The sequence below is a fragment of the Pinus tabuliformis genome, chromosome J (genome assembly GCF_031772625.1).
Source record: "Pinus tabuliformis cultivar Carrire ecotype Pingquan chromosome J, CPIR1, whole genome shotgun sequence".
Classification (NCBI taxonomy): Eukaryota; Viridiplantae; Streptophyta; class Pinopsida; order Pinales; family Pinaceae; genus Pinus; species Pinus tabuliformis.
The window spans coordinates 824,825,322-824,837,510 of NC_142295.1; the positions used below are offsets into that span (position 1 = coordinate 824,825,322).

Consider the following 12,189-nt stretch of genomic DNA (forward strand, 5'->3'; position numbering starts at 1 on the left):
GAGTCGTTAGAGTCATTGTACATTAAAATGTTGAATTTTCTAAGTCTATTAGTTAGAAAATTAATCTGTATTCTGCTGGTTTATTTCTTCTACTTGTAAATTTTGAAAAAGTTATTTAAAACATTTAAATACCAAAATAGACACAATACAGTCACAACATCTACAGATCAATAGTTGAAAGAAAACAAACACACAAGTGACACCATTATTTTTGGATAGATGTGGCCCGAAAAAAAACCTAATGCGGGAAAACCGGTGCAACTTTTTTGAGGGTTTATTATTATGCAATATTTCCTTGAGTACAACTGGGTGCCTAACCAGCTCACCCGATAGAGAAAATGTTGATTTGGGGTAGCATCGGATGTGCTCTAGCCTTGAAAATTCGTGGAGAGGCTAAAGCACATGAGATCTCCAAAACCCAGAAATGGTTTGGGCAGAATCTAACCAGTTTGGGAGATATTAAAATAATTAATATTTTTAATGGAGTCCCTAAGTATAAACTTAGGGAAAATAAAATATTAATATGAATTAATATAAAACTGAGTTAGAATGCTCCAAAAGTCATGGATCAAGCCAAATATAATCTTAGCCGTTGATTAGAGACTTAATCTCGGCCGTTGAATTGTCAACGAGAAAAGTATAAGAGGAGGCTTGAGGGTCACTTGGAGAACACACCGAGTTGATCAAGAATTCGATTTTCTGGGGCAAGGCTTGCTGAGGAAATCGAAGGAGTGATCAGAGTTGCAGTTGAGGGGCAGTGAATGCAGTAGCAGAGAGGTAGAGATAGTACCGGGAGCATCAACGCAGAAGTCGGGAGAGGGTTGATGCAGAGCTAGCTAGAGGCCACACAGAAGCAGCCAAAGGCCACACAGAGGCAGCCAGGAGTTGCGCAGAGCCTGAGGAGGGCCAGCGTGGGAGACACAGAGGCTCCAGAGGCTGACGCAGAGCCTAGAGAGGCTGACGCTGGCCCTAGAGGTTGACGCTGGGAGATTTCGTGGGGCAGATTGGGACTGATAGCTGGATTCTGTCTTCGACTGAGAGGTACTACTGCCGAGGGCATTCTTTGTTGGGTGAGCCATTTTTGGCACCTAGATTGTATTTTGAAACTGCTTAATAATAAAACCCTCAGATAGCTGCACCGGTTTTCCCGCATTGGGTTTTTCTGGGGACATTAGTCCAAAAATAATGGTGTCACTTGTGTGCTTGTTTTTCCTTTAGTTGATGATCTGTATGTGTTGAGACTGTACTTGTATTTATTTTAAGTATTTACATGGTAAATAACTTGTTAATTAACAGAACAAGTAGGAAGAAATAAATCAGAAAGTATAGGAAGGATTTCTAACAGTTAGACTCAGAAATTCCAACGGAAAAATACATGGCAGCAATACCTCTATATTCAGAAACAGATATTTAGAAAACTTGTCCCACGAACTCTCTCTTGCGACTCTGAAGCTCAGTGCTGGCCCTTCTGGCCTCTGCGTTAGTCTCCTGCTGACCTACGTCAGCCCCAGGAGCCTCTACGTCAGCCCTTTGAGGCACTGCGCAGCCTCTGGGACCCTCTGCATCACTCCAACAACCTCTGCGTGGATGACACAGTCCCTCTGACCTCTGCGCTGTCTCTGCTGGGCTCTGCATGGCCTGAGCTGGTTGCTGCTCTCGCTCTCCTAGTTTTGCACTGGTCTCTTAGCACTGTCTCTGCCTCTCTGTCCTGTATTCACTGCCCCTTGCTGCTGATCATTGATTCACTTTTGTTGAGCAACCCCGCTCTAGCAAAATGAATCAATGATCACTCTGGTGTGTCTTCCAACTGACCCTCAAGCCTCCTCTTATACTTTTCTTGTTGGTTCCTCAACAACCGAGATTAAATCTCTAATCAACGGCTAAGATTAGATTTGGCTTGATCCATGACTTTTGGAACTTTCTAACCCAGTTTTATATTAATACCCATTAATATTTTATTTTTACGAAGTTTAGACTTAGGAACTCCATTAGAAATATTAATTATTTTTAATATCTCCCAAATCGGGTACAATCTATCCAAACCATTTCTGGGTCTTGGAGACTTCATGTGCTTTAGCCTCTCCACCAATTTTCATGGCTAGAGCACATTTGATGCTACCCCAAATCAACACTCCCTCTTAGCGAGGACTGTGTTCTAGTAATACACCTCACTAAGCACCACTCTGATTATTCGGCACCGATACCTGTGCTGATGCTAGGCCTCCCCGCCCAACATCCTTTTCACTACTGCATCCTGTATTGCGGCCCATGGCCTTGCCACTACCACTGCTGTATCTGTACGACAACTCCCTTTGCATCCGCGCTGCTGCTGGTCCATCCTCCCAACACTGCATCCCCTCTCATCATGCTGCATCATGCTACTGCCAACCGCTACTGCACTGCAACTCAGTTACTGAGAAGTAAGTAACTGATCCACCCAACTTCTGACATCCCTGTCAGGCTAGAAACACTCCTGATGTTGAAGCTCTCTCTGCCGCTAACAAGTGCTCCCTCTACTGACCTCTGCGCTACTGCAACAACTCCCTACATCTTGCACCATTGCACACCTCTCTGTGCCATCCTACACCGTTGCAACACTCTTGTGCCTCTCGCACTGTTGCAGCTTGCTAGCCTCACGCTGCTCGGGACTCTTGCACTGTAGCACTCTCTGCTGCTTCATCCGCATCCGTCTCTATCCACATCCACCAGTCCACTTCTCCTCTTCGGGTTCCCGTAGCAAGGTATAATCCAAGAGGTTGGGTACCTCAAGGATCTTGCCCCTCATCGCCTGTAGTCCTCCTGACTACAGCTCGATGTCTCCCCACCTCTTCTCTAGAGGTACATGAGCACTCATGGCACAATCATCATCCTCCTCGACTTCTTTCTCTGCCTTCACTGGTGTTGCCTTAGACTCAGAAGCCTCTCCCTTGTTCTTCTTCCTCGGACATTGGTTCGCATAGTGACCTAGTGCCCCATAGTGGAAGCACTTGAACTTGGAGAGGTCTTTCTTCTTCCTCTTCTCCTGCTTTCCCGCAGATGCCAGAGCCACATCCTCTTCCTCTTCCTTCTTGATCCTGACCCCTTTGCTGCTACCTTCTTGACGAAGAGCCACCAACAGTTCTTCCCAATCTAGAAGATTCGCCCTGCCCAGTATGCTCTGGACAAATGTCTCCCACTCCTTGGAGACCGCATTAAGTGCAGTCCTCACGATCAACTCTTGATCCGACGTGGCCCCTATGGAAGTTAGTTGGTCACGAATCTCCTTCAATCGATGAAGGAAGACATCTATTTGCTCTCCCTTCTGCATCTGGTATGACCTTAGCTAATTCTCCAGGAGCATCTTCCTCTGCACGGAAGTATGCTGGTACAATGAATTCAAAGTGTCCCACATCTCCTTTGTCGTTTCCTTCTCGGCAATATGTTGGACCACATGATCCTTGACTCCATCAAAAATGATGCATTTTGCCTTAGCCATTGCCTCCTCGTACCTTTCATTAACTACCGGGTCAACTGGGATAGCCATTACTCTCAAGGCGAAGCCCTTGATACGATGTCTGTCTAGAATGGACAAGATCCTGGCCTTTCAGACCACAAAGTTGGACACTCCGTCTAGCCTGTGCTGATCTTTCAGCCCATTCACGACCATCTCGCTCCTCTTTTGTTGACTCCTATGAGTCTCTCTACTTCCCGCTTGGAAGTTCTCGGTTTGACTACTGCTGAGTCTCTCTACTTCTCGTCTAGAAGTTCTTGGTTCGACTACTTCGAGTCTCTCTACTTCTCGTCTGGAAGTTCTCTTCTGGACTACCTCTGAGTCCTGATTTCCCTCCTGGAAATCCTTCTGCCAACCGTCAAGTTGCCCCTCTCTAATCGTCTATGCAACTGCAACACTGATCCCGATTCCTTGGCTAGAAATCCGCCTCAGCGGCAACTCCCTTTACCTTGGTTTTGGCTTGTTAGGTATTGTTCTGACCACAGTACCCCACCGGCATCGCTCTCGCAAACTGGCATAGCTTCCTTCGCCCCAACAATTGAAGGATTGAGCCACTTGGCTCTACGCAATCCCAGCACCGACAAAACAGCTCCCTCAGCGAATTGCGTCAGCCCTTCTGGCCTCTGTGTGAGCCTGTTTCTGCCATCCTCAACCTCTGCGCTGCCCTCTCCTTGGCCAGACTGATGATGCAATCCTCTGCGTCAACCCTTCCTCTGTTTCTTTATGCAAGGATCAACTCTATCACTCGGGACAATTGAATCTGCTGCAAATGTTCTGCTTAGTTGATGCCTTCAACTTTCCTGTGATCTATAACCTTGCTCTGATACCATTTTGAATTTTCTAAGTCTATTCGTTAGAAAATTACTCTGTATTATGCTGGTTTATTTCTTCTACTTGTAAATTCTAAACAAGTTATTTAAAACATTTAAATATCGAAAATAAACACAATATAGTCACAACATCTATAGATCAACGGCTGAAAGAAAACAAACACACAAGTGACACCGTTATTTTTGGACAAATGTCCCCGGAAAAACCCAATGTGGGAAAACTAATGCAGCTATTATGAGGGTTTATTATTATGTAGTATTTCCTTGAGTACAACTGGGTGCCTAACCGGCTCACCCGACAGAGAAAAATACACGACAACAATACCTCTATATTCAGAAACAGGTATTCAGAAAACTTGTCCCATGAAACCCTCTCTGGCGACTCTGAAGCTCAGCGCTGGCCCTTCTGGCCTCTGCGTCAGCCCCAAGACCCTCTGCGTCAGCCCTCTGAGGCACTGCGCAGCCTCTAGGACCCTCTGCGTCACTCCAGCAACCTCTGTGTGGATGACGCAGTCCCTCTGGCCTTTGCGTTGTCTTTGCTGGGCTCTGCATGGCCTGAACTGCTGCTGCTCTCACTCTCCCTGCTTTTGCGTTGGTCTCTTAGTACTGTCTCTGCTGGGCTTTGCGTGGCCTGAATTGGGCTGCTGCTCTCACTCTCCCTGGTTCTACGCTGGTCTCTTAGCACTGTCTCTGCCTCTCTGTTTAGTACTCATTGCCCTTCGCTGCTGATCACTAATTCACTTTTGCTTAGCAACCCCACTTTAGGAAAATGAATGACTGATCACTCTAGTGTGTCTTTCATATGACCCTCAAGCCATCTCTTATACTTTTCTCGTTGGTCCTTCAACGGCCGAGATTAAATCTCTAATCAACGACTAAGATTAGATTTGGCTTGATCCATGACTTTTGGAACCTTCTAACCCAGTTTTATATTAATATCCATTAATATTTTATTTTTCCTAAGTTTAGACTTAGGAACTCCATTAAAAATATTAATTATTTTAATATCTCCCAAACTGGGTACAATCTGTCCAAACCATTTCTGGGTCTTGGAGATCTCATGTGCTTTAGCTCTCTCCACAATTTTATGGCTAGAGAACATTCGATGCTACCCAAATCAACATAAAAGAGACTCTTCTTGGGCTTTCAAATCATGTAAAACAAATTACTTTTTAGTCAAAAATGTATTTAGTCTCCTTCGCACCAGGTCGGCCTCAAGAAGAGTAATTCAAGCTCCTTGGAAGGCTATATATACAAGGTAGTTCGAATTCATTTGGTGCATCTCATTCTCTCTCACATAGTTCGATTTTCGAAGCTGTAAGATGGAAAAGTGTGAAGTTGAGAAAGGGCTAGAAGAAGGGTTGGAAAGGAGTGTGAGTTTCTGGAAGGAGATAGTAGACCTCAAGACTGAAATTTTGGAACAAGTCTCACTTAGTTCTGAGGTGTATCAAGGGAGATCGAAGTCTTCCAAGCTTGGTCGAAGTTGTCGCTGCTACTGCTGTTGGGTCAAAGTTGCTATTGGGTTGATGCTGTTGATGATGTTGCTAAGTCGAAGTTGCTTTGGAAGGGTCATCATCTGCAACAAGGATTGAGGGATGACTTGGTGTGGAGGAAGTCTTTGTCTAGGTCTAGAGTCTTGGATTATCTCGAGCAACCATTGAAGGAAGAATTGTTGACTGTTTTTTCCCCTAGATAGGGGTTTTGCCCTGGCTGTCCGCCTACATCTGTTGTCCTTGTGTTACTGTTTTGGTAATTGCTTGATGAACTAAAAAGATAAAAGATCATAAAGATAAAAGAATCACAACTATCTAAATAAGAAAATCTTTTTGCCTTTCTGATTTTCTAACATACGGATCATTCAATAGCCAAGAGCTTGATTTTTCATGTTACAAATGAGGATCTTTGAGCTCAATTTATAGAAAAAATGAGAGATCTAGATCTCTCTCCAAGTGGAAAACGGCTAGGTCCAAGAATTGCACAAATTGACTTGATCCTAGAATAAAACGACTAGTTGAAAGCTTGATCCATGTCAAAATAATCTCGTCCCTTGATCTGGAGGAAAAAATTCAATTTTCTTGAAGATGGAGTTGATCCTGGACCAAAAAATATTTTTCCCCAAATTTTTCCTCAAAATTTTCTCCTTCAACTTAACTTCCTTGGACCAAAAAATTTCGATTTCCTTGGGAAATTAATTCTTTTTGGGCCAACGAATTTTTTGTGGGATTTTCCTTGCTTGAATCGTGGAGATTCCTTAACTTTTTCCTTGATTCCTTCCTCGGGAAAGTCCACATCCTTTTTTAATTATTTTTCCACTTGGAGAGAATTTTTTTTTTCTCATTTTAATTTTTTGACCAATTTTCGGCTAAATATAAATATTTTTCCATTTTTGCCGAAAATTAAAAATATGACTCTAGAGGGGTTTAAACATATTTTTCCACCCTCAAAGTGTGTCTAGATAGAAAGTTTAGGAGTTGAGGTGTAATTTTAAGTATTCATACCCCCTACAACTTCTATAGACAACACTTTTTACATCTTTACATCAAATATTACATAAAAATCCCATTTAGAAGGGGAATTTTGACAATTAAAAAATGACCTCTAGACACAACCAAATTCTGCGAGACTTTAGACATGATCTAGTATGACAATTTACATTGACTCTATACACTAAGACTCACCTAAGACCTTACCATCAAGCCTCACTCTAGCTTTGGGGGATGTGTGGGAGAAAAAATTAACCAATTATCTAGGAAAAATCTTAAGCTACCTAGATGTGTTACATGGCTTTATAACATACTAGAATCATTTTTTACATAATGGCCGATAGGGCTACAGAATTTGGATTACAATTGAAGACCAAAAGCTGAATGATGATGATGATGAGGAAGCCTGAAAAATTTTGACTGCTTTGAAATGTACTCTGCTCATGGAGTAGTTGACACTTGAGTGGTCAACAGGAGGCAAGGGAGCCCAACAATAGAATGTGGTCCCAAGCCCTTAGATGTAACCTACAATTATCTCATGTAGGCCTACACAAGTGACATGCTCCACTCCAAGGGTACAAAAGTCATTCTCCAATGTTATGTTATACACAATATGAGTTCGAAGATGATGTAGCTACTCAAGAGTCAAGAGGTGTCCACCTCTCCATCCCAAGCTCAGGCAAATTCCATTGCTCCTACTAAGATATGTACTCCATTGGGTTAGCTGCCCATGCAAGAATACTATTGCAGTCAAAGCATCATCAAGCCAACTATAAGCCTCCATTCAAGAATCCAAGTTGCCTCATGCCAACTAGAGCTTGATGCCATCCACTAAGATGCACAATGCTCCTCCTCCTAAGTAGGGTGTTCTCCAAGCAAGTGAACCTCTCCATGTGGCCACAATGAAGGGCATCCATCAAACAAGAATGAGAACTTCAATAGCCTAATGAAGAATGCCAAGCCAACATACCTAAGGTCAAACAACCATTCAACAAGTTGGCTCCTCTATGCAAATCTGTCACAGATCATCTCTCATGTGTCAATCCATCTAGGATAATCTACGGGTTGAGCATAAACCATGTACCCCAATTCTCATGAAACATCCTCAAAGATGGTATAAACCCTTTCAGAATAACTCGAAAGCTAACATGGAGAAAATGCACAAAGTAGCTGCTGGAGTATTGAGGAAAAAACAATGAGGGGAGCTATGTCAACCAGTGTGGAAAAAGTTTGCAAAAAATCGGGATTAAATCCTAAAATTGCGATTTTTTCAACAAAACGATTTAATCCTCCGATTTTTTGTAGACTTTTTCAGAAACGAAAAAATCGCGATTTATTCGTTATATGCCCGATTTTATCGGGAGTCGACCCAAAAAGTCGGCTGTCCTCCCAGGCCGCGGATAAAGAGGCCGAAAAGGCCGAAAATGATATCATTTTCTTCTGTTTTTTCTCCCATTCGGTGAGACAACTTCAGACACCTACTGATGTGGAAGCCATCTCATTGGACAATATTGATACCACCGCTGCATGGAGGGTCGAGACTGAGAGGCCGATCATGGACTCGATCTCGGATTGGTTAGGTGTGGATCTAGAGGAGGTAGCAGTTGCAGGGGAGGGAGAGCCAGAGGTAGAGGAGGAGGAGCAACATCAGGGTCAGGAGGCAGAGCTGGTTGAGGATGATGAGGAGGAGGTGACACCATCTAGGATGGGAAGCAGCAACATAGGATAGAGGCCACCTCTTCCATCGGCTTCTAGAGGACGACTGACTCCATTTGTATTTCCAGGGGCTGGGTCTTCTTCCTCTAGAGGAAAAGGCAAAGCCATTCCCTATTCCCGTAAAAGGGGAAGAGGATCTCAGTGATTGATTACTTTATGACTTTTAGATGACTCATGATATACATTTATTATATTTTTTGTTGATATTTTGACTCTTGAGAGTTGAGACTCGGACAAGACTCAAGATTCAGGAGTTGATTCACTATTTTGATATGTGATGTAGAATTAGATTTCATATACATATTATATATTAGCTTTCTTTACATGTTTATGTGGAAATGCATTTATTTGATGTTGTGGATACTCTAGATGTTAAAAAAATAAAACTAAAATGAATATTTTTGTGTTTTTTTTTTTTTTTTTTTTTTTTTTTTTAATTTTGCCGACTTTTTGCCGATTTTTTAAAAAAACTCCAGACTTCAACAAGTTTTTCAACTTTTGGACCCTTGCCGAATTAATCCCGACTTCGACTTTTTCCATGTTGATGTCAACAAAGAGGGACAATGAGATCTGCTGAAAGGTGGTTAAACCTACGGTGGGAAGATTGTGCAGGTGGCCAAGAAATCTAGGCATAAAACTACAGATTGAGTGGAAGCAGACTGCAGTAGGTGACACATCCATGAGGAAGCATTGAGTGATAAGGAGGTCCAGAGGTGGCAGTTGGAGTAGCTTCTTGAGGATGTTGCATATGTGGAAACTGCCATTCAATTGCTCTAAGATATGCCCCGACTCCTCCACACTTGCACCATGCAATATAAATCCATTCAAATTCCTCCACCCCAAGCCATTTTGAATAATTCAATGCATTGTGGGTTGGATGCCCCCCATTTAGTGAATTACTTGTCCATACCGGGTGCTTAACTCCAGCATGCATATGATCATATAGAAGATACTAGATAGGCACATAATCGTTTGGGTATGTCTTTCTGCTGAAACATGCAACCATGCTACATTGTTTTTTTTGGCAAGTAGATGGAATAGTTGCAACTTCCAAAAATATGCTCAAAGGAAGTTATTATTGTGTAGACCTATTGGCAGAGTCCAGGGTTATGTCTGGATAGGGTTGTGTAGACCTATTGGCGGAGCCCAGGGTTATGTTTGGATAGGGTTCTGGTGCAACCTGTCTGCTGTTGGCTGCAGTGAAAATGTTCCCAAGGATATTTACTTTTCTTTGAATTGTGATGAACATGGAAATCTTAGTTGCATATATTTTATGATGGAATTAATTTAACAGACACGTTTTTTAACATTCCACTTTTGGTTATATCTTGAAAAGTTATCATACATATTTTTCTTTTCCTTCCACAGGTGACATTAAGAACATAGATATATATCTCCGCTCCTCCAACTAGTGGTCATTGCAGTTCAATGGTTCGTTTATTTATAAATTTTTGTTTAGAGACACTTAAATTTTAATACCTCTGTTTGAGTCTAGTTCTTTGTTACATTTTGGATTAAATGTCTGTGATCAATTTGTCCTTTATATCAGTGAGTCGTATGAGGGTTGATTTATGCTTTAGACAGGTTTTTTTGAGAGCTTTGTTTCCATAGAGACTAGAGGTTTTTCCCTATGTATAGTTTAAACGTCAATGATAGACTTTTACTGGTTGGAGAAGGGAATCAGTTGTTGTATGTATTATTGCTGTATTATTTCTAACTGACATTTGATAATAATTTTCTTTTTCTGCAGATCATAAATAGATTTTCAGTCTTTTATTGGAAATCTTTGTTTATAATGGGCCTTGGATGTGTACAAAAATATTGTTATTTTGTTATCTGGATATAATTTCAAATGCATACGTGAATCTGCATTTGGAGAAATAGAATGATTGGCTTGCAGGGGCACTGCTAATGTGGGATGTTAGGCTTCATTTTGAATGCAGAGCTTGATGCACTGGCCTGCCAGTATCTTCCAGAATTTGGAAACAATGGGAAACAATCTATTACAATCCGGCACCTTCTTTCCCATACAGCAGGGCTCCGAGAATTATACCCTTTTTTTGATATGGAAATGACCCAAGAAAAGGAGGTAAAAGTTTCAATTATTACAAATTTCATACAGCCCACTCAATTTCTGGAGTAGTTCTTTTTGAATTCAGAAACAATTGCAACAAGTACATGATATTCATTTGGTTGAGCTTTATTATCTATAGGCAAAGTTGAATTTTAATATAGGAGTGTTAATCAGTGTTGCGAAAATCGCGATATTATCGGCAAATTGCGATTTTTTGAGTTTGGTGATATTATCGCCCGATTTTTATGTTAAATTTTTTTTCACAAAAAATCGTGATAACTTGAAAAAATCTTTGAAAATTTATTTATTTATTTATTTATTCCTCCGATTTTTTGATGAGGAGGAGGAGCAACAGGAGGAGGAGGTGACACAACCTACCCAGGCTACCCCTGTCACCAGTAGAGGACGTGGTCTACCTCCTGTAGCTCCTAGTTCTTCAGCTTCTAGAGCACAACAGAGTCCACTGCCAACTCCACCGGCATCTACATCTAGAGGGAAAGGGAAAGCTATTGCATTTTCTCGCAAGAGGGGCAGAGGAAATCAGTAGTATTAGACTTTAGTTATTTGGTTCATTTCATTGTATGTGACATTATGATTCATGATATGAGATACATTATTATATTTTTTGTTGATATTTTGAGGCTGAGTTGGGACTCAGGAGTTAGGACTTACTATTTAGGACATGATTCACTGTTATGTGTGATGTAGCACTAGAAATGATATTACACATCTTATATATTAGTTCTTTTATCATATTTATGTGTCAATGTATTTATTTTATGTTGTAGATGCTTTAGATATTAAAAAAATTGAAAAAAAAAAAGAATATTTTTGTATTTTACGATTTTTTTCCCGATTATTTCCCAATTTTTACGATTTTTTTCCGATTTTTTCCCCTCGCCGATAATATCCCGATAACGATAACTGCAACATTGGTGTTTATGTTTCAATACCTGCTCTGAACACAAAAATATTATTTTTTCAACTATCTACCCTAGCTTACATAAAAAATTCAAAAACTTATAAAGTTGATTGGAAAGATAATATAAGGAACTTTTTTATTTTAGCTCCTCATATCTCCAGACTCTGTTACCTCTGTTGGTGCTCCCTTGCATTTCTGTATCCTCCATTTTTGAAGGCAGGCTTCATTGACCTAAGCAATCATCTTGCCATCTCTTCTTATTGAAGCAGGAATCCACCTAAGCAATCAGATTGCCTTCTCTTCTCACTGAAGCAAGAATCCACCTAAGCAAAAATTCATGCCATCTCTGAATGAAGCAGGATTGAATTCACCATAGGTGGAGTGATCGACTCATGTACCTTGCTGCAAATATTTTTTTATCTCTTAAAAAATATAGTCTTTTTAAGGTGTTTGGAAGTAATCAACTTCTAGTTCTTCCTTGTCAGATTCCTCCTCTTATAAAAATAAAATCTTTTGAATGCAATGCTGCATTGCCACTTTCAGTTTTCATCGTTCTTCCTTGTACATCATTTGCTGCAAACTTAGAATCCCAGGTACCATGACCTATTTTCCCAGAATAATAATAGGTCCTTCCTTTTTATTGTTGCTGCTGTTTTTTTTCTTTTCTTTGTCCT

General features: G+C 41.1%; 1 protein-coding gene across 3 annotated transcripts in view; it reads left to right on the plus strand.

Annotated features, from left to right (window-relative positions):
• Nucleotides 1-10,466: 10,466 nt before the first annotated feature.
• The window catches only part of LOC149229251 (uncharacterized), a 311,772-nt gene continuing 310,049 nt past the window's right edge, over nt 10,467-12,189 (plus strand). For all 3 annotated transcript variants that reach the window (XM_089378538.1, XM_089378540.1, XM_089378541.1), the window contains exon 1: nt 10,467-10,608. In XM_089378538.1, coding sequence (XP_089234664.1) covers nt 10,585-10,608 — 24 coding nt within the window. In that variant the 5' untranslated portion in view covers nt 10,467-10,584. The remainder of the gene's footprint in view (nt 10,609-12,189) is intronic.